Below are 27353 nucleotides of genomic sequence, written 5' to 3'. Positions count from 1 at the left end.
CCCACTTTTTAAAAGTATTTAACACAGAAAAAAAGCAGGAAGAAATCCCTTTCAATCTCTAAAATTGTGCCTGGCTGTAGGGCAGAGCTGCAAAATCCCAGGGGCAAAGGGACAGGGTGTAAATCAGCCGTGCCAGGGAGGTTTTATGGCCCAGGCTTGGCCGGAGCAGGGACATCAAAGCTCCTGCTCCAGCCCCAGGCTCGGCTGCCACTTCAAAAGGCCGGGAATGGGGAGCAGATGGCTCCGGATGGCTCCGGCACCAAGCCCTGCAGTGCTCCATCGGCAGAGTCATTCCCAACCCCTCTTCATTCCCGAGCCCCTCATCATTCCCGAACCCTTCCCAAAACCCTTCCAAACCCCTCGTCATTCCCAAACCCTTCCCAAACTCCTTCCAAACCCCTCGTCATTCCCAAACCCTTCCCAAACCCCTCGTCATTCCCAATCCCTTCTGAAACCCTTCCTCATTCCCAAACCCCCCCATCCTTCCCAAACTTCTCATCATTCCCAAGCTCCTCGTCATTCCCAAACCCTTCGTCATTCCCAAACCCTTCTGAAACCCTTCCCCATTCCCAAACCTTCCCCATTCCTGAACTCCTCATGATTTCCAAACCATTCCCAAACTCCTCATCATTCCCAAACCCTTCCCTATTCCCAAACCCTTCCCAAATCCTTCCCAAGCCCCTCATTATTCCCAAACCCTCCCCACCCCCTTTGTCATTCCCAAACCCCTTGTCCTTTCCAAACGTTTCCCAAACCCCTTGTCATTCCCAACCCCTTATCATTCCCAAACTCCGTGTCATTCCCAAACTCTTTGGCATTCCCAAACCCTTCTACTGCCCCAAATCCTTCTCCATTCCCAGATCCTTCCCTATCCCCAAATCTTTCGCCACCAAATCCTTCCCCACCCCCAAAATCCCTCTCCACCCCCAAACCCTTCCACATGATGAATCCGTTCTCCATCAGCAATCCCTTCTTCACCACCAAATCCTTCTCCACCAAGCTGTTCTCCATCCCCAAACACTTCTCTGCCTCCAAACCCTTCCCCATCCAACCCCTCTCCATGTGGGATGAGGGCAAAAATCCGTGTCAAAATTGGCAGGGAAGGATGAGGAGGAGAAATGAAAACTCCGTTTCCAAGCTGCTCCTTGTGCCAAGGTGCCAATTCCTCCTTGGGGCATTCTTCCTAATTTTAGATTTTTGGCTAAAACTCCATTTTAAGTTTATTTTAATATCAAAACCTCCACATCAAGGCCTTCTTCCCTCACTCCTCCAAAGTGAAATCCCATCACCCAAAGGCTGCCAGGAAAGCTAACACAGGAAATCCCCAGAATGGTGCTGTCCCTATTTTCCAGCTTCTGGAAGAGATGGCAATGGAGAAGCCACAAAGATGGGGGGAAAACCAGCCTGGGATGGGATCAAGAAGCCAAACATTTGGGAAAACCTGGGATTCTCTCTTCCAGCAGCTGGGATCTGCTCCACTGACACCAACCTTCCCATGGAGAACCAACGGGCAGAGACAAACTCATCCCAAATCCAAACTTTTTCCATCTAAAAGGATGCAAAACCTTCAGCATCCAGCCCGGTGTCCCTGCCAGCCTTCCTGCTGGGCCACTCCCTCAGGAAAGCCATTTTCCAAGGGCAAACCAGGATTTCCAGCGTGCTTTAAGGGGAACAGTGATCCTGGCTTCCCACTCCTCTTGTGCCTTTCCATCACAATCCTCCCCCACGGCCCAGGAACACCAGGAATAGCAGCAGCAGCTGTCAGACACGCTGCCAGCGGGTTTAATCCCTCCTGGGTGGGTTTAATCCATCTGGGAAAGGTGTGGGGTGGGGAGGAGGGTAAAAAATCCAAGGAATGTGGTTGTAATTTCAGGGTGGAAGCGTTGGAGGCAGGAGCTGCGACCATGGGAATTCAGTGCCAGGAAAAACCTGACCTTCCCACCATCCCGGCCCAGAAGAAAAGGAATTAAAGCTCTGGAGTGAGTAGGAACCACCTCAGCCTGAGGTCAGCCAGAGCCATGGCTTGTTTAGGAATGAGGGATTCAGGGATTCAGGGAAATTCAGGGATTTTGGGTTTGGAGGGGGCAATGAAACCTGGAAGGAGTAGCTGGTTCATGTCCAGCCTGAGGTGAAGCCCTTGGATAGTCACCTCGGCCCTCAGCTCCTCTTCATCCCAATTTCTGGGATAAAAGCCCACATTTATGGAAGCACCTTCCCCTGCTGCTCCCTCTGCTGTGCAGGCAGCACCGAGACCCTCAGAATTCCCTGGGAAAACAACTCCCAAGCTGGAAAGCACCAGCACAGATTGATTTCCCTGCTCAGAAGAGCCCAACCTTCTCCTCAGCACCTCGTTCCCATCCCAGGGATGCTCCCAAACATCTCCAAGCTGCTCTCCACCACGGAACTTCAGCTCATCCCTCCACAGGGATGCATTTCCCAGCTACTCCAGCTTCAAATCTCCCTTTGGAGCCTCCAATTAACATTTGCTTGCTCAGTCCCAATATCCTTCAACAATATTTGCAACCCCAAGATCCCAAAATATCAGGGAATGTCATGGGATAAATGTGACACCGATCCAGGGATAAAAGTCCTTGAAAAGGCTTCCCTGGATTCCTCTGTGGAAGCAACAGCCCCTTGGCTGAGCGAGGAGTGCCAGCTCTGAGCTCATTTTCCAATTAACTTTTTTCCAGGGAGATAAATATTTGTCCGCAATTTCATCGGAGTGAACTCGCCAGGATTCCTGGCTGGAGCCCTCAGAGGCGTTCCAGGAATGGGATTAACCCTTGGGATCCTGGCAGCACATGGAAAGGCAACAGCAGCCACGTGGGATGTTCCTGGGTGCAGCAGGATGGACAACACCTCCAGGAAAACCCCAGGAACGTGGGAGCAATGGAGCAGCAAGGAATTGACTCCCCTCTTTCCATGGATTTTCTCCAGCTTTTCAAGGAATCAGAAAGGTGTGGGAAAGGCTCCTGAGCTACACCCTCAGTCTGTCCTTTTTCAGTGTTCCTCCCCCTCATTCCCACTTTTCTGGCCAGCTCCACACACAGCTTGGAATCCAGGGCAGAACTTCAGGGAAGCCCGGTGTCCACTCGACACCAGAACAGCCGAGCCCCGAGTGTGGATCCACTTTGGAGCCACTCCAAAGGATCTGGGGTCACTCCTGTCCCCCTGCCACCTCCCAGCTCCACAGTGACATCCCATCCCACGGGCTATCCCAAGGATTTGTCTCCCTCACCTTCATGGGGTTCTCGTCGTACGTGGGGGTCCCGAGGTCCATCTCGGCCTCGTGCTCCAGGCTGGCGTCGTCCCCGGGGCTGTCCCAGGTTGGAGGATCCCACTGGGTTTGTCTGGAGGAAGGAAAACACACCACTGTCACCTCCTCAGAGAAACTGGGACCTGCTCGTGGATTATCCCATCAACTGGGACATGCAGATTCCATCAGCCAACAGAATTCCTGACACGAGGAACTCACGGCCTTGCTCTTGATTGGAAGGTTTTTACGTTGGAGAAGGTTAAAACCAAGCAGGAAGAACTGAAAAAAGAGGATCTGCACCATTTCCTACCATGGTGACACTGTGGGATCAAGTATGTTCACCACCAGGATGGAATTCCCAGGACGGAAAGGAGGGAACATCCCAGCAGAGAGCCCAGGGAAGGTTCAGTCTCCACCAAGGCTCCCAGGGGTCTCCTCTTCTCATCCTGGGACTTCCAAACAACACAATTCACCAATTCCTGCTCCACTGGTTTGGATTCCAGGTGTTTGAGGGTCTCCTGCTCTGCTGTGTGCCAGGGAGCAGGGAGGAATCCAAGAGGGAGATGGAAAAGATTCATGGAGGCAGGGAAATGGGTGCCAGGAGCAAGAACTGACAGCAGGAAATGGATATGGAAGAAAATACTCCTGCTTATCCCATCAGAGGTGGATCCTCATCCACATCTCCCATGGAGTTGGAATTTTTAAAAAGTCCTTTTTAGAAGCTTAAAATTAATTTTAATTTCAGGTAAATTGATAGGGATTGATCAAAAACCTGATTCTTTCCAAAACTGATGGGAAAGGTGTAGGAAAAACATTGGGAAAATTGTGTTTCTTCCCATGGAGGTGGGAGCCGGGCTCCTCTCCCAAAAAACAAGCAACAGGACAAGAGGGAATGGCCTCAAGTTGTGCCAGGGGATGTTCAGGTTGGATACTGGGAAAACTCCTTCATGGAAAGGGCTGTCCCTGGACAGAGGGGCAGTGCCCATCCCAGAGGGACCTCCGAGCTCCATGGATGTGGCACCTGGGGACAGGGGTCAGCGACGTCCGCACCCACCTGGTGACCACGTGGTAGTAGTAGATCTTGCCCTCAGGATCCCGGGCTGTTTTCCAGTTGGGAGGGAGGACGATGGTTTTGGGCTTGGGAGGGGAAGGCGGAGGCAGATCCAGGAGGTTGTTGGTGACCACCAGCTCTGGCTGCAGACAGCATGGAAGGGATGAAGAGAAAAGTTGTGAGGGGTCACAAAAGGTGCCCTGGCAGCTCTTTATCCCACGGGAAAACCCTCCCCCATCCCTTTGGATGCTCACCTGCTGGATGGGCTGGGGCTGCCCGGCCGCCACGATGGTGGTGACGGCCGTGGGGGGCTGCACGATGACTCCCTGCGGATGAGCTGTGTAGATCTGCTGGCCCTGGATGTACTGGAGACCTGGCTGGGCGTAGCTCTGGAACAGGGAATCACACTCAGCTGCTGTTCCCAAAAAAACCTTCACTGCAGGAGCGCAGCTTCAACTGCCCCAGGCTGCTCCAAGCCCCGTCCAACCTGGCCTTGGACACTGCCAGGGATCCAGGGGCAGCCACAGCTGCTCTGGGAATTCCATCCCAGCCCCTCCCCACCCTCCCAGCCAGGAATTCCTTCCCAGTATTACCCTCAGATTTCTGTAATATCATCAATTCTGGTAGCTCCAGACTCTACTTCTAAAAGCCAGTGGAAGTTGAGCTCCCACATCCATGTTTTACTCATTTCCTCAGCTTTTATCCACAAATCTCCCTTCAACAGCCAAAAAACCCAAAATATTCCTGCAAGCTGCGAATTCCTGATTGGCCCCAAAAGCAATGGAATCATCACCTGCGGATGTGCTCAATATCCCCATCCCTGGATGTGTTCAATGTCCACCATCCCTGGATGTTCTCAGGATCCCCCATCCCTGGATGTTCTCAGGATCTCCCATCCCTGGATGTTCTCAGGATCTCCCATCCCTGGAAGTTCTCAGGATCTCCCATCCCTGGATGTTCTCAGTGTCCCCATCCCTGGAAGTTCTCAGTATCCCCATCCCTGGATGTTCTCAGTATCCCCATCCCTGGAAGTTCTCAGGATCTCCCATCCCTGGAAGTTCTCAGGATCTCCCATCACATGGAATGTCCAGGGTTGAACAGGGCTTGGAGCCATCTGGGCTAACAGAAGATGTCCCTGCCATGGCAGGGGTGGCACTGGACACTCTTTAAGGTTCCTTCCAATCCTACCCACTCCAGGATTCCATGATTCTCCAATTTATGCCGTTTGTAGACGGAAAATACCCTGGAATGCGCTTTCCTCCTACTCCTGGGTAGGAAGCTCCCCGGGAAGAGCCAAGAAGATGCTCCGATAAGAGAAGCACAGAGTGAGTAACTCCAAGTGTTTTCCCAGCTGGCTCCCCTGGTTCCATGGGCGTTCCCAGCTGGAATTACCTGGACGATGGGCGGCGTGGTCTGCGAGTAGGGCGAGGTCACTCCGTAGACGGTCTGGCAGGTCTGGCCCTGGTAGTAGATGGCTGGTTGGGATTGAGCCGGGGAATAGGGCTGCTGGACAGCCACGGCGGGCTGCTGGCCGGAATCCCACACGCCGTAGCTCTGGCTCTGCACCGTCCCCGCCGCGGCCACCGGCAGCACGGCCACGTTGGCCTCCTGGTGCACCACGGCGTCGCCCTGCGCCACGTACTGCGGCGCCGTCACCTCCATGGCGGCGGCCACGTGCTGGACCACGGGCACCGGCTGCGGCGTGCTCAGGGCCGGCTCCACCGCGTGCCCCACCAAAGTCTGGGAATGCTCGGCGTATCCCGCCGGAGAGCACATGGAGTCCATGGAGGGCGTGGGCAGCAGCACCTTGCCGGCGTTGGGGTTGCTGGGATCCACGTAGGCCTGCATGGGGTACCCCGGAGGGTATCCCATGAAGCTGTGGTGGGGAGTTCCGTAGCCCATGGAGTCGTAGGGAAGCGGGGACGTCATTCCCAGGTTTTGGAGCTGCTGTTGCTGTTTCTGGGCTTCCCGCTGGGCCACCTCCTGCTCGAAGAGCTTCCGGCGCTCCTCCGTGGACAGCTTGTTGCGGTCCTTGGGCCGGACTTTCTTCTTGGAAGACGCCGGGGTGTCGTACCTGGAGAGAGGGAACAGGGAAAGCACCCGTGAGGCCCCAGGAAGCCGCAGGCCCAGGGCTCCAGCAGCTAAAGGGACGGTGGGAAACCTGGAATGCCCAACAACGGCGTTAATTCCTAAAAATATTCCCTTTTTTCCAGCTGTTTGACCAACTCAAGGGCAACACCCGGTGGTCCTGCTCATCCGCAGGGAGCCAGGGCAGAGGATGGGCAATCCCAGTGGATTGGCCAACGTCAGCCTGGTGCTGATGGAGATCCAAGGATGCCACAGAAGTTGTCTGGAGGAGCTGCTCTGGGATACCTGGAGAGGGAGGGAGCATCTCCAAGAGAACCCAAGGAAAGGTCACAATCCGCAGGGTATCCCAAACAGGCCCTGCTGGAAACACTGCCATGTTTTCCTCAAGCAGGACAAACAAGGAATTTGGAAGAGACTCCCAAACAGGAGCGACTCACAACGCAGCACCTTCCCCCCAAATTCCAGGGCTGGGGTGAGAATTCCATCCTTCCAGTCCGGAACCCCCACGTGGGAGCTGCAGACACGGCAAAGAACAAGGGAATCACAAGCAGCACATTCCTGTTTGGAATTCTGCTCGTTCCCAGACCGCAGCTTCAGCATCAAAAAAATAATGGTGTGGATGGGTTTTTTTAATTCCTTAAGAGTTTTCATCCCAAAACACACAGCAGCTGGAGGGATTTTTCCAGGGAATTAAAGGAGGAGGGGAAAAAAAAAAAAGCCTAAGGACTTTGATCAAAGCCCAACCAAGGAAAATTTCAGATCAAAGGTGGATATTTCCAGACGTTATGAGTGTGGTAAAACAGGGATTACAAGGAAAAATGCTCTGCAGCCTTAATATAATGGATTCTACAAAGCATCCAGGATATTCTCCATATATTCTGTGTTCCTGGGATCCATTTACATATCAAAAGCACATTGCTACCAACAGATCCGCTGGAGCTGTTTCCAGGCATTCCCAGAGGAGCTGCAGGATCCCTTAATGGGAACCTCATTGCCGGGAGGAGTTTGATTTCCCTAATTAAAGTCTTTCCTGGCACTGCCTGGAGAGTTTGGAAGAGAAGCAGCTGCCATGGAGGGAGTGGGAAGAAGGAAACCGAGGGTTTAGCGTTCCTTTCTCCATCTATTTGATTATTTTCCTTATTAAATCCGTGGGATAACAAAGAGGGATGCTCAGAATGGGGAGAACATTCCCAGAGAGGGAATTTGGTCCTTCACCGACACGGACACGGCACAGGGGGAAGAGCCAGAGCAGCAGCTGCTCACCCAAAAAAAAACGCTTGTTCTGTTTAAAACAACCCCAAAAATCCAGGTTTTACTTCCTGGGGATGTTTCCAGCCTGGTTACAGAGGGATAGATTTACATCTGTATTTTTCATCCAGATGTTTCCAACTTTCCCAGCTCAGCTCAACGCGAGGTTTCCTCGTCTGGCTGACCCGGCACCAATTGTTCCCTAATTATGGAGTGGCTTTGAGAGGGACAACAGAGAACTGACTCCTTTAAAGGAAACTCCGTGGTGTTTCTGCTGCCTCGAACACCATCCCCATTCCCTCTGAACTGCAAGACACGGAATATTTTCCTTCTCTTCATTGGGAGTCGCATGCTCAGCCGTGGCAGTGATGCCACCATTCCCAAGGAAAGGCAGGAGACCTGGCAGCAGCCTGCTGGGATCACACCCACCTGGACTGCTGTCCTTGCAGGTATTTTTAGGGAATAACCACTCGGCCAAGGAAGGTTTGGAGTTAGGAATCCTGGCTTGGGCACTGCTTCCTCCTGTACAGGCAGGGATTGCTTCAATTCCCAGAACAATTCCCAGCACACTGGGAAGAGGTGGAGCAGGAGAATGGAATGGGTTTGGAAGGATCCAGGGAGCTCTTTGCATTAGGAGGGCTGCATCCCAGAATTCCTGGATTTCCCATCCCTGGAAGTGTCCCAGGCCAGGTTGGACAGGGCTTGGAGCAAACTGGGACAGTGGAAGGTGTCCCTGCCATGGCAGGATTGAAGCAGGATAATCCTGAGGGTCCCTTCAACCCAAACCATTCAGGAATTCCGTGATTCTGATGCAATTTGGATTTTTAGAGATAGGGGCTGTTGACAACAAAGCCTTTTCCCCACTTTATCTTCTCCAGGATTTTATTCCTGGGATACAGATGAGCTCTGAGATTTAAAACAGAGGGAGAAATGGAAGCTGTCCCCATGGCATGGGGTGGGACTGGATGGGCTGTAAGGTCTTTCCAACCCAAACCATTCCGGGATCCCTAATTTCTGTGCAGGAGCTGGCACAGCTCCCCTCATTTCCCACCTCATTCCCAAAACACACCTGAGGATGGAGGTGCAGGTTATCCCAGAGGAGAAGCCACCAGCACCCAGGAACCACCCAACTCCGACCAGGATTGAACCTCACCCCCAGGATTCCTCCAGGAGAAAACTCCCTCCCCCTTCCTGGGGGGATTCCAAAGATCTCCAGGACGGTTTTTCCTGGAGGTTTTTCCCGGGAACGTGGCAGATCCCTGGAATATGGCAGCTCCCTGCCACCACTTGCCTGTCCTCTGGCCTCTTTGTCCCCCGCTCGTAGGCCGAGGACGGGGGGGACAGGGAATCTCTCCGTCTCTTCCTCTCCTTGCTCTGGCTCTGCCGCTCGGGATCCCGCTCTCGGCTCAGGATGGGGTTCTTGGGAGTGGGGGTCTGATCCCGGAGCCCGGCTGGGTCTCTCCCACGGTCAGCTGCTGGGAAAAGAGGGGAAAAAAGGGAGGGAATCTTTATCATTTGGGTGTTAAGAGCTCCCCTCTCTTAGAAACGGCCTCAAGTTTCAATTCCCAACTGGATATTGGGAATATTTCTCATGGAAAAGGATGGCCAGGGACAGGGCAAGGGGGGAGTCCCCATCCCTGAAGGGATTTGAAAGCCACATGGAGACAACACTTGGGGAGATGGATCAGTGCTGGGGGATGGTTGGACTCAGTCTTGGAGGGCTTTTCCAAGCCCACCAATTCCATGATTTTAATTCCAGGTTGTTCCACGTCACCCTCAGGGCCCCATCTCTCCTCACGCACGGCTCAGATTATCCTCCCTGTTCCCAGGAGCTGCTTCCCAGGAGGAGGAGCCATGGAGGCAGAACATCCCCTGGCATTCCCAACTGGGAAAACGGAGCAGTTTCACGGGAGCACAGGAGAACATGGAGAAGGTGAGCACTTACCACTGCTTTCCTTCTCTGCTTGGCTCTTCTTCGGGATGCGATAGACCTCCTGTGGAAAAGCCACGAGCAGGGTCAGAATTCCAGCTGCCCCCAAAACCACCCCAAACTGCCAAGAATCCCATAAATCACACATTTACCAGAAACCACCAGAAAAGGGGCTCTTGAAGGAAAGTTCTGGGGGTTTTGTGGTGCTTTCCATGTATTTCCTCTGCTCCCTGTTTGATTTTTGATGGATTTCAGTGGAATTTTGGGCCAAAATTTCAGTGGGATTTTGGGCAAAGAGCTCCGGGCAGAGCTGTAGGGTCCAACACCTTCCAAGGTGACGGAAGAGTGTCCCAGCAGCAGCTCCTGTTGTCCCTGTCCTGGTCTCCAAGGCAGTTTGAGATGACCCAGCAAGGAGCAGGGAGTTGGGCTGGGTGATCCCAACAGATCCCTTCTGCCTGGAGACATTCCATGGCTCTGCCAGCCTGGCTCTGGGGGGCAACATCTGCTCCCCCTGCTCATGGACCCCCCCTGGGCTTCTCCCACAGCCTCGCTGGGGACAGGGTGACATTTCCACGATGCTCCCAAGGTCTGGGGTTTGATGTGGGAGCATCCCAGGGGAAGGAGCAGGAGGAGCAGGCCCAGCTCTGAGCGAGCCCTTCGGCCAAGGAGCTGCTGCAGCTGCTGAGATGAGACCCCAACACCCCCCAGGCCTTCAGCAGCAGCAACCCCCAAACCCTCTGCTCACCCAGCTCCTCCCTCAGCACAGGGGAGACCTGGAGATGCTGGAGACATCCAGAGGAGGCCCCGGAGCTGCTGCAGGGCTGGAGCCAGGCTGAAGAGCTGGGAATGCTCCCCTGGAGAGGAGAAGGCTCCAGGGAGAGCTCAGAGCCCCTGCCAGGGCCTGAAGGGGCTCCAGGAGAGCTGGAGAGGGACTGGGGACAAGGCCTGCAGGGACAGGACACAGGGAATGGCTCCCACTGCCAGAGGGCAGGGATGGATGGGAGATTGGGAAGGGATTCCTGGCTGGGATGGAATTCCAAGAGCAGCTGTGGCTGCCCCTGCATCCCTGGAATGTCCAAGGCCAGGCTGGAGCAGCCTGGGACAGTGGGAGGTGTCCCTGCCATGGCAGGGGTGGCACTGGATGATCCCAAAGGCCCTGGCAACTCCAGGTGGAGATGGCACCATGGGAAGAAAGGGAAGAAGAGCTGGGAATGAGGATCAGAACCACCCAAAGTGCAGGCTTAGCACAATGTCCTCGTTCAACCCCCTGGGCTGGGCAGGAACAGCCCTTCCCACGTCCCTGGAACCAACTGTGCATCCCCCCAACCAAGAAACGAGGTTTATTAGCACCTTTCCAAGCTCCACTGTATTTTTAATTGGAATATTCTGGCATTCCCAGTGTAAATCCCATTTTACCTCTGTGATGTTCATGATCCCACAGAGGTTTTACAGCATTTTTGACTGTCCAAGTGCTGGAAAGTTGGGGAAAAAAGCTCATTTTTGTTTAATTCCAGCTTCTATCAAGCTCCTGCTCTGTTCCCTTCCTGAAGGAATACAGTATTCCCAAGAATTCCCAGTCATTTCCAGCAGAATGTGATGAACCAGCTGGATTGTGCCTGATGGAGCATCCCTGCTGGAGCAGCAGCTGCATCCCAAAAAAATCCCAATAAATCACAAAGGAAATGCTCAGTTTAACACAAATACATTGTTTTGGGGAGCTGTGCTGCCATTCCAGCTTTCCCAGGGCACCTTCCCTAAAATATCCTTTATTTAGGCCCTGGATGAGGCAGAGTGGGAAAAAAAGGTGGATTTGACTGTTCTGGAGGGGGAAGGCTGCTCCAGTGGGAATTTAAGGCTTCCACATGCTCAGAAATGTGGAGTTTACCTTGACTTGACGCTCAGATTTTACAGAATATCCCCTTTTTTATTCAATTCCTTGAGTTTTTAAAGCTGTTTGGGAATTAATTAACGGGTGGCTCAGGGGGCTCGTTAGCAACGTGTCCACCCCCAGCACTGCATGGGCTAAAAATGAGAATTTTTTTCAGCAAAAAAAAAAAAAAGGGAAGGAGAAGAAGCCCTGCTGTGGCTTGTCCACGAGGCAAAACCACTTCAAAAGTGCTGCTGCTGGCTAAAAAAAAAGGGATTTGAGCCAAGATTTTTAGGTTTTTAAAGATATTTTTGCTTTTCCGTGGAGCCCAAACACACCACATGGAGTTTGAAGCATCTACAAAAAAAAGAGAGGCATTGAAATTCCCGAAAAATGCCCTTCAAAGTAAAGTTTTTAAAATTTATTTATGTGTTTGCTATGGGCTACAATACTCCAAATCCAGTTTTTTAGATGAAATGTAAAGAAACAAAACAGCAGCTCCATGTTTGGGGTGGGGAGGGATGCAGAATGAGCCCATAATTATACAGGATTTACATATTTATAAATGATGTAATCCATGTAATGTCTGATCATGGAACCATGGAATGGTTTGGGCTGCAAGGACCTTGGAGCTCATCCAGTTCCAACCCCTACCACGTGCAGGGTACCTCCCACCAGGCCAGGGTGCTCCAAGCCCCATCCAGCCATAATCCATGGATTTAATTTCATTTTCCCTCAGAATTCCACAGCTATGGATGGCAGGGATGACTTTGCCTCTCCCTACCTCATGTGGGACGGAGGCGACCACAGGGGCAGGTTCTGAAGCCCCAAAATCACCTTCCACCAATGGGTTTTGCAGGTTTTTTTTCTTTCTTTGCAACATTAAACTCCTAAAAATGTTCATTTTCAGAGCAGCACATCCAAAAAAATCCCCCCAAGTCTGCCCTGGCTGTTCCCAGGGGGAACGAGGAGCCACCAAGGAATGGGATCATGGATGAACACCACGGACATCCACAAGGACAATGCAAGTGTTGGGAAGAGCTAAACTACACCCAAAAAAAGCTCCTAAAAAAGACCTGTCCCATTAAAGAGCAGGATGGGGAATGGAAATCACTGGGAAAAGGCTCAGTGGGAAGAAAAGCAGGATAAGGAGCACCTGGAGTAAGGGGACTTGGCAATCCTGGCACTGCTGCTCTGCCACACCTTGCTCTATCCAGGACACTGGGGGAGCCCACTCCAGGATCCACCAAACAAACCAGCCAGCCCTAAAAGGACCAGGAAGCCCCAAATCCAAGGTAATTATGAGCAGGGAGTGAGCTCCGTGCTGGTGGAGAGAAACTCCAGCTCCACTCAATGGAGCCTCCAGCATCCATTCCATGCGGGAAGATGGAGGCAGCAGAGGCTTTGAACCAGGAACAAACGGAGGGATTTGTCCAAATTGCTCCATGAAAAGCAGATGGTGGTCAGAGCAGGCTGGGGAAACTCCCAAGAAAAGCCAGTTTTATTTTTGGAAACGGAAGCTGCTGGCTCGGAGCTGCAGAATTCCTCAATCAACGCGACCGCCGCTAACGGGCTCCAAATGGCTCCCGAGCTTCCAGCACGACTTTGAAGGGACTGCACGGAAAATTAAATGCAGAAGGAAAAGTGACACGAGTCCGTTCGACACAAAAGAGGGGGGAAAAAATGGGATTTAGGCTGTCCAGCCTCAGGCACAACCCAGCCTTGGCTTGGGAAAGGGGAGAGAGCTGCAGGATGGATTCCGCAGCGGGAAAGGAAGATTGTGTCTTGATGGAACCTTCTTCACACATCTGTCCCTCAGCTGCCAGTCATTCCTGAATTAACAGCTGGACTTGATGACCTTGGAGGTCTTTTCCAACCTTAATGATTCCATGAGTTTATCCTATGATTCCACGAACTTCTGTTGAATGTTGAAGGAACAAAGCAACCAAATCCATCCCCTACCAGGCTGGATCCTCTTCCCTCCCTTCCTCTCTCCTCTGCTCTTTTCCCCTGCAGCTCCAAGGTGAGCCCAAGGGATGGAGCAGGGAGAGAGGAAGGACCAACACCATGAAATCCCTGCTTGAAGGCCAGAAGATCCCACAGCAAACCACGGCCTGGCCGCTCCCCAATCCTATTGTTTTCCCCAGCTATTCCTTGCTCTAAGTTATAACAAATTATAAAATTCCTGATTAAAGCACGGGATGTGCGTGCTGGAGTCGGATCCAGGCACTCCAGGTGGCTCCACTGGGAAAGGGACAGGCAAGAGCAGCTTCAAGGGGCCGTACCAGGATAAATCAGAGGAGACTTGGAAAGATCATCCCAGGGGAAGATGGAAGCTCAGCTGCCTTTGGTCACCCAAGATGTCCCATGCAGGGTGAAATGGCCTCCAGGGGAGGATCAGGTGGGATATTGGGAGAATTCCTTATGGAAAGGGTTGTCCAGCAGTGAATAGGCTGCCCAGGGCAGGGGGAAGTTGCCATCCCTGGAGGGATTCAAAAGCCCTGTGGAGGTGGCGCTTGGGGACAGGGGCAGTGGTGGCCTTGGCAGTGCTGGGGGATGGCTGAACTCGATGGTCTCTGAGGGCTTTTCCAACCTCACCAATTCCCTGATTCCATGATTATTAAGTGCAAAAAAAAGTCCACTTTGGCCCAAGTCAGGGTGAGGACTCAGCCTTGAGCTCCAAGTCACCGCAAACGCTCACAAGGCCAGAAGTATCCAACTAAAACATTTCAAACCCAAGACTGGCTCTTCCAAAAGATTTTTCCTAAAACCAAGACCTTCTCCAAGTCACAAGGAAAGGACCTGTGGATCCTCAGAGCCACAACTCCCACAAGGTGAGAGCCTCCTCTGGGGTGGGGGAAGATTCCCAAAGCTCGATCCCACACGAGGCAGAGTGGCACCAAAAGGTCCTCTCTGTCCCTCAGCTCAGCTACTCAACCTCAGCCCTCAAGAGGACGTTGGGAAGAGCTTCCCAAGCTCAGCCCTACAGCGTGTTCCGGTGATTCCAAGAGGCCTGTTGGCCATCACACCACGTGTCGCCTCCGGCACGGGCCTCTCCACACGGATCAGCCCACGGAGCCTCACCTGAGCACAATCCACCTGGGAGAACCACGTGGAACCACCAGCTGTGCCCTTGCCGGGTGTTTTGGCACTGGGAGGGAGTTTTCAGCCCGGGAGAAGCCATGCAGCGCTTCCTCGGAGAGCGGGAACGGCGCCCACGAGCCCGGGCTGAAAACTCATCCCACTGGGAATGTGAGTGTGTGTCGTGCCAGGGGTGTCGGAGTCGGAGTGTTGGAGCCCTGGAAGGACTTACAAGTCCTGTGTGTAGAGGTAGAGAAAAAAATTAAGCTCACTTAATCCTTTCAGGCCAGGAGCTGGGATTTCCCCGGAGCGACGTCCATTGCCGGCAATGGACGCACCAAAATAACGTCGGCATCCCCGAGTTAACCACCTCTGTCCTCCTTTCACCTATCAACTGCTCATGCATCAGCCAGCTTCCCAACCATCTTCCCGGCTCTTCGCGCTATGTCCTCTCCCTTCTTCCGCACGGAGTTGGAGAAAAGGAGCCCCTTGGTCAGCTCTGGCTGCCCGGAGAAGCTGGATGGAAACGGTGGAAATTACAAGGGGGTCATCAGCAAGGCTGGAGAGGACAGCGCTTAAGTCACGACGTTTCCGACCCTCCCGCCCCCCAGACAAGGCCAGGTGTTCCACCACTCCAAAATCCCGGCTTTTCCAAAGCTTGGATGTGCTGGGAAAGGCACCTGGGGGTGGATTATCCATCCCCCTTCCAGCTTGGGTTTGTCTTTTAGACATCCGGGGTGGGCTTTGGTGGCACCTCATGAGGTGAGAGTTGGACAGAGGCAGTTAACTCCTGGAACCATGAAAAAGTCCAGGACAGGATAAATTCCCAGCTCCCAGTTTCCCTACAATTGTTTTATAGGAGAGAAATGAATTGTCACAGCCCCGTGTCACCATCCTGCTTTTCTGGGATGGATTTGCTGGGATTACTCCAAGCTCATGAGATCCAACCCCATCCCTACAACCAGACCACGACCTGAGGTTCATGAATAAATACACAGAGAGGATGAGAATCCACATCCAAAATATGGGAATGTGTTGGGACTCCATGGTCCCACCACAACTTCAACAAAACTCTGGAGATTCCCAAGCTGAGCTTCTCCAAGCTCCAAAGAAAACACAAATCCTGGGGATAAAACGACACCACCAGATCAAATTTGGTCTTCAACCAACGTTTTGGGGAGTTTTGTGAAATTTCACACATTTTATTAATATTTTATGGTTTTCTCTGTGCTGTTCCGTGTACATGAGTGTGGAAGGGAACACAGCTGTTCCAAAGGAGAAACTCAGTCTGGATACCCAAAACAAGCCTCCAAAGCAGAGCAGGACTAAGGCCTGACTTAACTTTTAGTTTAAAACAGGTTGGACTTGACCTTGGAGGTCTTTTCCAACCTTAACAATTCTCTTGGCAACAATGGAAAAGGACTTTTCCCCACTGAACCACAAATTCAACCTGAGGGTGTTGCTTTGAGAGGAAAACCACACCAAGAGCCTGCAAATTCAAATCTGGTAAATGATCAGATCCACTTGGAAAAAAGGAAGGAAAACGCCAAAGCACAACCCAACCTCTCTACAGAAATGTGTTTTACCTCACCCCTTCCCCTCTAAGATTGGTGTCACAAATGACGGTGCCCAAAATCTGTGCAAGTTCAGGAGTATCTGATCCTCCTGAAAAATTCAGACTGAGGCAAAATGTGCCTGAATTCTCCCGGGAATCTCTGCATTTCTAAATCCCTGTGCTTGCAGTTCCAGAAATGGCACAAGCAAAGCTTAAGGTGAGTTCTCCCCCACCTGCGCTGGTTCCGCTGCACAATTAACACCCGTTATTTTAATTAACATCTTTCAATCATTACTCATTATCAAAGTCAATGGGTAAATAAACTCCTTAGCTCTACGATGCATCAGAAAACATGAATTTGCTTAAAACTACTTCCAGTAATTAAAGCTGGGCTGGTGGTTGATTAAGAGAAGGTCAGAAGAGCCTCCAAGTCCCACCAAGCCCACAAGAAGCTGGAATTGTGGCAGTGCCTTCAATTCCTGCTGGATCCTCAGGAATCACTGGGTTTGGGCTTGTTAAAGAAGCTCCCAGCCCTCCTACCCTGGAATGTAAGGAATATGAAATGATACATGGAATGCAATCCCCCAGGAGCAGAAGGTTAGTGAGAAGTTTCCAAAGATCTGAAGAAACCCAAGGAATGGCTGAAGAGTTGAGTGGAGAGTGAGATCCACAGAACCATGGAATGGTTTGGATGGGGAGGGACCTTAAAGGACATCCAGTGCCACCCCTGCCACAGGCAGGGACACCTTGCACTATCCCAGGCTGCTCCAAGCTCCAACCTGGCCTTGGGCACTGCCAGGGATCCAGGGGCAGCCACAGCTGCTCTGGGCACCCTCACAGGAGAAATGAATTCCTTCTTAATTCCACTGAGCTAAATCTTTCCTCTTTTAGTTCAGAACAGTTACTGGAATCTCATCCTACATCCCAAAAAGCTGGTGCTGGCTGCAGATCCCACTGGCCACCTGTGGGACAGGGACATGATTCCGGAGGACAGAGGGAGCCACCAAACCCTTCTCCTGAAGAGGTTTTCTGCTCCAGAAGACCTCGATGGGAGTGAAACCACTGAAGTCCCAAATAACACCCAAATCTGGGCACTTCCAACTGTGAACACCCAGGGGCTGATCCAACACTGCCTTTGAGAGAACTCGACATGGCCAACAGACCCTGCTCTGGAGGCTCCACACGGGGCAGACCAAAAGCAGAGGTTGAAAGGACAGGAAAAGCTGGGAATGTTGGGATAACTCAACTCAGAGAATCCCAGAATGGTTGGGTTGGGGAGGAACCTTATGGATCATCCAATTCCACTCCCTGTCATGGGCAGGGACACCTTCCACTATCCCAGGCTGCTCCAAACCAAATCCAACCTTGGACATTTTCAGGAATGGGGCGTTTAGGAGTAGCCTTGAACACTTCCAAGGATGGAATTCAGGAGCAGGCAGTCCATCCATCTGTTTCCACGTCGAGGGATGTGGGCCACTGCCACCCAAAATGCTCACGGGAATCTCAGTCCTTCAGAGCTGCCCTTTCCCTGGAAGTCTAAGGGGATGACCGAGGTGTCCCTGTGAAACCCAACGAGCTGCTGGTTTCACCAACACCTGGACATTCCCAGGTGACACCCAGGGCAGCTGCCACCAGAGGATTTACACAGAAAGCACTTTTAGTGTGGAAAAGGCCATTTAGTTACCAAATATTGACCAAAAGACATCAAACCAGCCCCATGTGCACCACACCACCACCAAATCCACGTTTTCCTTAGCTCCAGGTGCTGGAGCTGCACGGAGCTGCCTCTTACCTTGAGCTCCTTCCAGCTGTCGAGCAGCCTGGTGGCCAGGTCGCTCACATCCACGATTTTATCCGTCTGCTCCTGGCTCCTCTCGCTCTCCACGTCGGAAACTCCTTCCTCCTCATCCTGTGACGGTGTCTCCATGGCCATGGGCTCCTCCAGCTTCGCTCCATTGCTCTCCTTGACCTCTGCCTCGGGCTCGGCCTCCAGCTCCGTAGGCTGGGATTTGCTGCTCTCCACGGGCGCCTCCACAGCAGTTTTGATGTCCTGCTGTTGCTGCTGTGGCTGCTGCTGCTGCTGCTGCTCCTCTGTCACCTCCATCGGGGCAGCCTCCAGCTGGTCCAGGTCCTCCTTGCCCTCCTTCCCTTCCAGCTCGCTGGTGGTGTCCGAGATGGCGCTGTCCATGCTGTTCTCGCTGATGATCTTCAGCCTGCGGAACACCAGCTTCTTGGGGGTGTCCGTGTCGCCTTCCACGCTCTGCTTGGCCGAGAGCTCGGGGGTGTTGAGGGGGGTGTGGGCGCGGGACGTGTTCTCGCTGGAGTAGCCATCGCCCTCGCTGAGCTGCGGCACCGCCGTCTTGGTCTGAGCCCAGCGCTGGATGATGGGCAGCACCTTGCTCTCCTCCAGCATGTTCTTGGTAGGGATGGGCAGCAGCTCCAGGGTCTTCATGATCTAAGGGCAAGGACAAGCAGGGTGTTGTCAGAGCCAGGAGGATTTAAAGCTGTGTCCAACCTGGAATAATTCACTTTACTCAGGAAGAATTAACTCTGGAATATCAAGGTGATGATAAAATCCTGGTTTGGGTTTGGGAAGGGACCTTAAAGCTCATTCAGTTCTCCTTGCCATGGGCAGGGACACCTTCTGCTATCCCAGGTTGCTCCAAGCCCTGTCCAACCTGGCCGTGGACACTTCCAGGGATGGGAAGTCCACAACCTCTCTGGACAACCTGTGCCAGGACCTCACCACCCTCACAGGAGGAATTAATTCTTTCTTAACCACTGATCTAAACCTTTCCAAGAATTCCTCCCCAATATCCCAAGATCTAAAATCTAAATATCTGATCTCACCTATTCAATGACAGTCACAGGTCATGGGTGATGGATTTTGGGAAGAGTTTCTTCATGGAAAGGGGTGTTAAACATTGGAATGGAAGGTGGTGGAGTCCCATCCCTGGAGGTGTCCAAGGAACACCTGGAGGTGGCACTCAGTGCTCTAGGCTGGGGACAAGGTGGGGATCGGGCACAGCCTGGACTCGATGGCCTTGAACTTCCAGAAGTCTTTGGGCATCTAATCCCAACTTGCTTATGGAAAACTGAAACATTCCAGCTCCACCTCAGACTGTCAGGATCTCAAATTCCCTGTGCTTCAGCACGGAATAAACAGCAACAGTAACAACCTTTAAGTCTGGCTCATGGAATCTATGTCAGGAATCTAAGGAAAACCACAGGAGCAAATTCCTTCCGTTTATTAAGGATCTGCCTGAGGGCAGAACTTTCAGGCCTGTAGTTCTGAGGCACCTGAGGTTGTTTTCCATGAACACTTGGCACGAATTTCTATTTAAAAAAACAGAAGGAAAAGAAAATCCTCGCGATCCCGAGCATTCAGCAAAGCTGCCAAAACCCTTTTCCCCAAAAAGGGCTGGCCAGCCCTGGCACAAGCTGGAGTCACCATCCCTGGTGGGATTTAAGGGCCTTGTGGATGTGGCACTTGGGGACAAGGGCGAGTGGTGGCCTCAGCAGTGCTGGGGAATGGCTGGACTCAATCTTAAAGGGCTTTTGCCAGCTCGAGGATTCCGTGAGAGCTCCCGGTCCCAGGGAATCACTGACCTCCAGCTGCAGCTTCAGGTTGTTGGCCGTGCTTCCTCTGCCATCGCCCAGCTCCGTCATCCAGATCCAGAGCAGGGACAAGCCGTGACACTCCAGGAAGGACTTGAGGCAGGACTGCGAGTGCGTGTTCTGGAGAGCCAGATGTTGGAACAGTCAGAGACTTCCAGGCAAAAACATGGAAAACTGCTCCACTGGGATCATGCTCAAAGCCATGGCAGAGCCAGAACTTGGCACCTGAGCAGGTCCAAGCTGATCTGAGTGGCTGGAACTGCTGGGATTGGAGCAGGGATCCAGCAGCAGGACCACTCCAACCACTCATAGTGGGGAATAAAACTGAAGGGTCCTAGAGCTGCTCAGCTGAGCTTGGCATGCAGCAAAAAGGGCAGGACCTGCCTCCCACACTCCCCCCGCTCCTCTGAGGATGTCACCTGAGCAGGACGTGGATCCCTCCCCTTCCCAGGCCGCTCCTCACCTGGATGAGCTTGAGGCAGGTGAGCTTCTGCTCCAGGGTCTCGATGCGCACCATGAGCCGGGACAAGCTCAGCACCTGGTTTTTATCAGAGAGACCCTCCCCGTTCTCCAGCAGCGCCTCCAGCTCCCCATCCACCTGCACAGCCACAGCAAAACACCCTCAGGCTCAGGCCAGGCAATTCCCTGACTCCAAGCTCCCTTTTCCCTCAGGAAAACCTGTCAGCTCTGCTGGAAATTCCAGCTGGTTGCACCAAAACCCTCCCGGCCCTCAGTTTATCCTTTCATGCAGGAAAACAAACTAGGAAATTGTCTTTAATTGCAGGTAAAACTTATTATTTATATTCTGAGTTGCATAAATTCTTTATAAATTTGTAATGATTTATGGATTATAAACTGTAACAGATTTCTAATCCTTACAACCAGAGGGTCCCTCTCCACACGGACAATGAAATATCACCCTCTCATTTAGTGACTAATTAGTGTTTTAAAACACCCTATAAATGATTTAGGAATTATTTCTTGGTTTCCTCACTCTCTGATACAGCACATTAAAATGAAACTGGCATTTTTAAACTTCCCGAAGGAATTAGGAATAAATCTTCTCCATAGGAACACAGGTTTGTCCCTTCAAGGATGGAATAATTACAATTTGTAGGAATTAAAGAAGAGCCTATGCAGGTTCTTGCAGAAGATTTCACCCAAAAAACATTCCTCTTGCTCTGTATTCTCTGCACTTTTTCCACATGGCATGAACCCTTCCCTGCAATTCCACGTGCTAAAATTCCAACTCTAAAATTCCACCTCCCAACCCGGAAATGGCGAAACTCTGCCCTTGGAGCTGCCAAATTTCAGGTGATGCCCTAAATGGCAAAGCCAATATTGTTCAATTTCCATCACTGTTTTAAAATCGTGGAAAGCAACCCACATTTTTAAATCTAATTTATGGTGGAGTTTAGCTATGGATGAGCAAATACTGGACCTGGGAATGTCACTCTCTGGTGGGACTTTAAATAACCAGGAGAGAGGAAATTGGATTTAACTGAAGATCCAAGAAAACACAAACCTTGAGGGACCTTGTGAAATAAAACAGTGGAGTTGGAAAAGACCTCCAAGATAATCAATCCACCCTTTGAAGACACTGAACCCTGAGGTCATCAGGAGTAACCTTCTCCCAAAGGAACAGTGACGGGATGAGAGGAAATGGCCTCAAACCGCACCAGAGGCGGCTCAGGTTGGACACTGGGGAAATTCCTTCATGGAAAAGGGTTGTTGGTGATGGAATCCCCATTCCTGGAGGGATTTAAAGCCACGAGGATGTGGCACTCGGGGACGTGGGTGGTTTTGGCAGTGCTGGGGAATGGTTGGGCTCAGTCCTCAAACTCACCGAGTCCTTTTTCCGGGAGCGTTCCTTCTTCATCTTCCCTCCGGCCGCGCGGATGCTGACCCTGTTCTCCCCCCCCAGGTACCCCCGGCAGTTGGAGGAGCCACAGAAACATTTCTGGGCCTCTTTGCTGTGGGGGGGACACAAAGGGAGAATCAACAACAGCTCACCCCCAGCCACAGCCACCTCTGCACCTTCGGAAGCCAGGAATGGGAATGGCTCCGCATGGAAAAGCCACTGAAAATCCAAATAAAGGCTTTATTCCCAACACAGCTGCCAGGATCCTGAGTTGTGGCAGCTGGAAAGCCAAGCCTGCCTCACTTCCAGGCTCTCCACAGGTCAAGAACCAGAAATCAGAGAGGAAAAGGTGGAGCTGGAGGGGCTGACAGCTTCTTACCCACATTGCCATCAATATCCTAATTTTCCTAAGGAATTTATCCTCAGGATTATACACCCATTAGGAAAAGCCTGCATTTCATACCATTTTATAGCTCATATATTGAATTTGAGAGCTCAAAACTGGATAAAGAATGAGCTCAGGATTCATGGAAGCAGCAAAATCCACATGGAAAATTTGTTTTGAATGTTCAGCCATGGATAATAAATACAATATCTATAATAAATACAATAAATACAATAAATGCAATAAATATAGTTCCCAAGGAATATTTCTTCCAAGCCTCTGTATTTCCCACTTGACACACCATACATTTTTAATTCCATTCCACAGTTTCTTGGGAAAATGGTTTATTTTAAATATGTGGAACCCACTGGAGGAACGTGGCTCTGCAGTGGTAAGAAGCAGGGAAGCTCAAATCCAGGAATTTCTAGGAATGAGGAATAATCTTAAAATGCAACTTAAACCTCATTCCTGCTTACAGGAAGGGCCTGGAGAATGGTCCAGAAGGAAAAGGGAGGGATGTTCCTTAGGTTATACTTCACCAAACAATAACGGAGGACTCTTAGGCTCAGGTTTAGCAAAGGGATCCCAGTTCCAGGCTGGAGCTTTCCCTGCAGCCCTGGGTTAGGCCAGGAAGAGGGGATGTGTTATCCAGGGGGTTTTCCAGCTCCTCAGCTGCTTGCAAAGCCATAAAACAGGAGTGGGAAGGGAAGAACGGGAATTCTTGAGGAATATGGCAAAGCCTAATTAATAATCAGACAGGAAGAAGCAGGGAAGGGAATTATCTGGGAAAGGGATGGAGTAGGACCAGTGACAGGAAGAGCAGGAATTCCTGGGCCAGGAAAAGGGGACATACCCATATCTCTGGAATTGGTAATCAAACGTCAGCTCCGAGCCCGACGGGACCAGCTTGGTGGTGAAAAAGCCAACCCGGAGCTGCCCATTCACAGTCCACTGTGGAAAAAGGATGCCAGGAGTTATTCCAGCCTCAACTCCAGCTTTGCTTCCCCTGGACACACCAATCCTGGCAAAAGCAGCCCTGGGGAGCTTAAAACCAGGCAAAGTGCCTGGCTGGAATCCAGGTGTTGTCATGTCACTGACACAACAGCAAGAAAAACCCCCGAAATAAAGAAGGAAAACGTTCCACTCTGGGGTCTGCAGAGGGAGGAGCTGCTGGACTGGATCCAGCATTTTACCTTCTGGGTCTCACAGTTTGGCTCACAGCTGTGGTTCATGAAGCGGGAGCAGTTTCCTTTCTGGGTGGCATCAATGATCTGAAAAGGGACAAGAAGTGCAGGGAAAAGGCTCATTCCTTGGGATGGGAAAAAGCTACAAACACAACCCATGTGGGAATCATCTCCTTTCCCACTCTTTATTTTATATTCCCCATCTTTATTTCAGGGATTGGGGTTTGCTAGGACATTAAATCCCCTCAAAAAGAGCACTTAGGTACACGGCTCCTCATTTTCCAGAGTTCTCCAGCTGGATGCAGATCTGGATTTTGTTTCTGATACAGCCATGAGAGGTTGGGACAGTGAATTCTTCTCCCACACACCTCATACTCCAAGGGAAAAGTCATCCCAGAAACAAAAATTCATTTTATAACTGGAAATGCTCCTTTGTGACACTTAAAATCACAAAACAATCTCAAAAATCCTTATTTTAGGAGGAAAAACACCCAGGAAAAACCACTCTGAGTATTTTTAGCTCCTTTTCTCTCAAGCTCCCCAGACCCAAAAAGTCCTGACAGCAGAGACAAGGCGAATAAGAGATGGAATTTCTATTTATCCCCTTGTTCTCAGGCAGAGAGAACAGCTCCACATCCCTCAGAGCTGAAGCAGCCATAAATAATTAAAGATATCCCACATATAAATATTCCAGTGGCAATCCTGCACAGAGGGACTCTTGCCAGCCCTAAATATCCCGATTTCATGGAGATTAATGTGAAAGGAAATGTGGATTTTTGGTGTATTTGGGCACCCAAAAAGGGCAAGTTTGGCTTGGAGCACGTTCCCAGACTTCTCTCCCATGGAACAGTGAGCCATGCTCCATCTTCTCCTTTGGAAAGACACTTTCCCCCCCCTGAGGACACTGGGATACATTTAAGCTGCCAGAATTTTGCTGGAACTGAACAATGGGTTAAAAAATCCTGAGGCTTGAAGCTTCCTTTCCTCAGGGAAACATTCCCAATGGATTCAGGACGTTGCTCCATGGGTTCCCAAGGAGCTGGTGCTGTACTCAGCTAAATCCACCCTTTCCTAAAGCAATCCCATCCCAGCAATCCCACTGCTCACCTCATCATTCTTCAGGGCCATGAAATAATAGTGGATGTTCTTGTTCCGGGCATATTCCTTCACCCGAGCCTTGAATTCCTTGTGATCCAGCACTTCCCCACAGTATTCCAAGACAAAAGTGTTGCTGCAAGAGGAAGAAACATCCATTTTCTTAGGGAAAAAACCCCACACAAATAACATAAAATAATCCCTGTTCAGGTGGTTCTCTGAACACAACTCCCAGCCTGGCCATCCTGGTGGTGTGGCAATGATGACGTGCCTTAACCTCAGGGAATTCTGATGAATTTGGGATTTGATGCTGTCACGTGGGAAGGTGACAGAAGGATGAAGCTCACCTTGGTGCAGGGTTTGTTCTATAAATCCAATATATTCACAGAATTACAGGAGGACTTGTGTTGGAAGGGAACTTTGAGCTCGTCCCATTCCAACATTTCATGGGAAGGGACACTGGGAGCAGTCCCAGGCTGCTCCCAGCCCCATCCAACCTGGCCGTGGACACTTCCAGGGATCCAGAGGCAGCTGCAGCGGGCTGGAAAACACTTTTCCATGAGGAAATTTTCCCAGTATCCACCCTGAGCCTCCTCTGGCCCTGTTCCCTCTCCTCCTGTCCCTGTTCCTGGAGCAGAGCCCGACCCCCCGGCTGTCCCCTCCTGGCAGGAGCCGTGCAGAGCCACAGGGCCCCCCTGAGCCTCCTTTTCTCCAGCTGAGCCCCTTCCCAGCTCCCTCAGGAACTCTCCAGCCCCTTCCCAGCTCTGTTCCCTGCCCTGGACACACTCCAGGATGCTCCCTTCTCCCAGGAAACCTCATCTTGGTCTCCTCATCCTGATCCTCCCCTTGTGCCTCAGGAGATTTCAATGTCCTCACTCCTCTCTCCTTTCCAGGCTTCACCTAACCCAGCTCTCGGAATGACAATCCTGAATTAACAACAGGGGGAAAGATCCCCTCTGGATCTTCTTGTTGTCCAAAGGGGAGGAGGAGCAGGACTCAGGAAGAGAAGTTTTGCAGAGATGGGAAGAGAAGAACGGACACAACTGGAATGAAGCAGGGACAGAGAAAGGGGAGGCAGCTTCATCCCAAGAACAAGCCATGGAAAGGCTGTTGGGAAACCAGGAAGAGCAAAACCAGAGTGGGAGATCAAACAACAGATGGGCAGATGCCAGAGAGGAAGAGGGACACCCAGCAGGGACGAGGACGAGCGGGAAGAACCTCAGCCCTGTCCGGGATATCCAGACCCCACAGGCCCTTTTCCCTTCAGGAGGGAATAAAAGGGTGGGAAAAGGCTGTGGGAAGAGGGAAGGCTTACGATGGCAGGTCCTTGGCAGCTCTGAGCCCCCAGCCCTTCTTCTCAGTCAGGATCACCTCCACATCAGCATGCTGCTTCTTCTGGAAGCGCCGGTTGGAGCAGTAGTCACCGTTTGGACACCGGGAGGAGCTGAGGGAAGGGAAGGGAGCAAATCAATTCCCAGCAGGAAAACAGCGCCAGCGGGAAGGGCTCAGATGGGAAATAAATGCCAAATAATCATGAGAAATTCCGTGCGAAACCTTCAAATGTGGTTTGCTATAAAAAGCACAACCACGTGACTGTCAACGTGCAAATGCAGATCGTTTATTTCTGGAAAGATAAAAACATTTGGAATGCTGATCCCCCTGTATTTCTGTATCAGGGCATCCCAGTGGGGAGAACTGGGCTCTTCTCCCTTTGTTTTGGGGGTTATTTCTTCAAGATATTCCCTGCCCTACGTCTGCCCTACGAGATAAGAGCAAAAATTGGGATTCTGCCAGGTAATTCCAATCCTTCCACAATCCTTGTGCCGGGGGGAATCCCACCAAGCACCCTGTCCCTGCCTCCAGCATCCATGGAGCAGCAAAGCTCTTCCAGAGGGAGAAGGAGACACCAGCCATAGGCTGGAGAGGCTTTGGGGAAAGGAGATTCAGGAGGTTGCGAGGGCTGATCTCCTGCAGATCATCCAAAGATTGAAATCATGGAATCATGGAATGGTTTGGGTGGGAAGGGACCCTGAGGACCATCTCATTCCATCCCCTTGCCATGGGCAGGGACACCTCCCACTGTCCCAGGCTGCTCCAAGCCCCATCCAGCCCCTGAAACCTTCCAGGGATGGAGCAGCCACAGCTTCTGCTGGCAGCTCCGAAGGTCACTCCAGGCCAGCACAGACACTTCACCTGGAATTATCATTCCTGTCACCTCCCAAGAATTCCCAGGTTTTTGAGGGATTCCCAGGACACCTCCAGGCCAATCCTTGGAGCCCAACTCACCACTCGATCATGAGCAGGCGGTTGAGACAATCCTCTCCACAGGCCACCTCGCCCTGCGCCCGCTCCTCCTTGGACAGAGGGGGACACTCACACAGCATCCGCTTGATGTCCCGGTGGGATTTGTTCTTCTTCCTGGGAAGCCAAGGCATGGAAATACAGGTGAGACAGCAGCCAGGTGGAGAAACTCCTCCTCAATCCTGATCAGTGGTTTTTGGAAAAAATGGAAACTAAATTTCTCGACGTATGGATTGATAACCTGAGGGACAGGAACACCCGAGGACACTCGGCTCGGTGAGGACGTTGTGATGACAAAAGGCGATTTCTTAAAGAGAATTCCCAGGATATTTAGCTGTTTTCCCTTTCTCCACCCTGTCTATGTTTATTTGGACACCCATATTTTAATAAGGCAAACTGGAGGGTTTGGTTACTTCAGCTTCTGCTTTGCTATCAAGGATGAAAATGAGGAGAAAATCAAGAGGTAGGCAAAAAGCAGGGCACCCACTAATCCATATTTTAGCTTCCATGAAGGATTTGGGGAATGCTCTGCAGCATGCCTCCCAACAAGGCAAAAAAAAACTGTAAGAAAAAAAATCAAATTGTGGCCATTAAATCTCAAAAAGCTCCTCTGAGATGATAAATGAAGACATGGAAGTAACCAAAGCCTTTGGAAAAGTGCCTGGTTGTCCAAAAGCTTTTCCACACCCAGACAGAATTCCCTGTGCCAACAGAAAGGGAGCGAGCTGGCATTTGGGGACATTAAACAGGCAGGATCTGGTAAAGCTATAAACAAGGGTACAAATAAATCAACTTTGCCCTCCGATCCTCCCATTTTCCAACTCTGCTCACTT

General features: G+C 51.4%; 1 protein-coding gene across 4 annotated transcripts in view; it reads right to left on the bottom strand.

Annotated features, from left to right (window-relative positions):
* SETD2 (SET domain containing 2, histone lysine methyltransferase) overlaps positions 1-27353 on the bottom strand; it is a 52757-nt gene that overhangs the window by 5976 nt on the left and 19428 nt on the right. The window contains exons 4-18 of one of the 4 annotated variants that reach the window (XM_038127760.1): positions 26506-26637; positions 25535-25663; positions 24232-24355; positions 23134-23211; positions 22794-22891; positions 21541-21667; positions 20158-20292; positions 19686-19814; positions 17869-18531; positions 9589-9637; positions 8935-9118; positions 5700-6381; positions 4562-4696; positions 4311-4450; positions 3239-3350 (exon numbers count right to left, since the gene is read on the bottom strand). In XM_038127760.1, the coding sequence (XP_037983688.1) occupies positions 3239-3350; positions 4311-4450; positions 4562-4696; positions 5700-6381; positions 8935-9118; positions 9589-9637; positions 17869-18531; positions 19686-19814; positions 20158-20292; positions 21541-21667; positions 22794-22891; positions 23134-23211; positions 24232-24355; positions 25535-25663; positions 26506-26637 (2917 nt within the window). Of the gene's footprint in view, positions 1-3238; positions 3351-4310; positions 4451-4561; positions 4697-5699; positions 6382-8934; positions 9119-9588; positions 9638-14793; positions 15038-17868; positions 18532-19685; positions 19815-20157; positions 20293-21540; positions 21668-22793; positions 22892-23133; positions 23212-24231; positions 24356-25534; positions 25664-26505; positions 26638-27353 lie in introns of those variants that run through there. The other 3 variants (XM_038127761.1, XR_005255804.1, XR_005255805.1) reach the window with 3 other exon arrangements.

The sequence above is a fragment of the Motacilla alba genome, chromosome 2 (genome assembly GCF_015832195.1).
Source record: "Motacilla alba alba isolate MOTALB_02 chromosome 2, Motacilla_alba_V1.0_pri, whole genome shotgun sequence".
NCBI classification, from domain to species: Eukaryota; Metazoa; Chordata; class Aves; order Passeriformes; family Motacillidae; genus Motacilla; species Motacilla alba.
The sequence above is the reverse complement of the archived record's forward strand: the minus strand, read 5'-3'. Positions and strand labels throughout refer to the sequence as shown.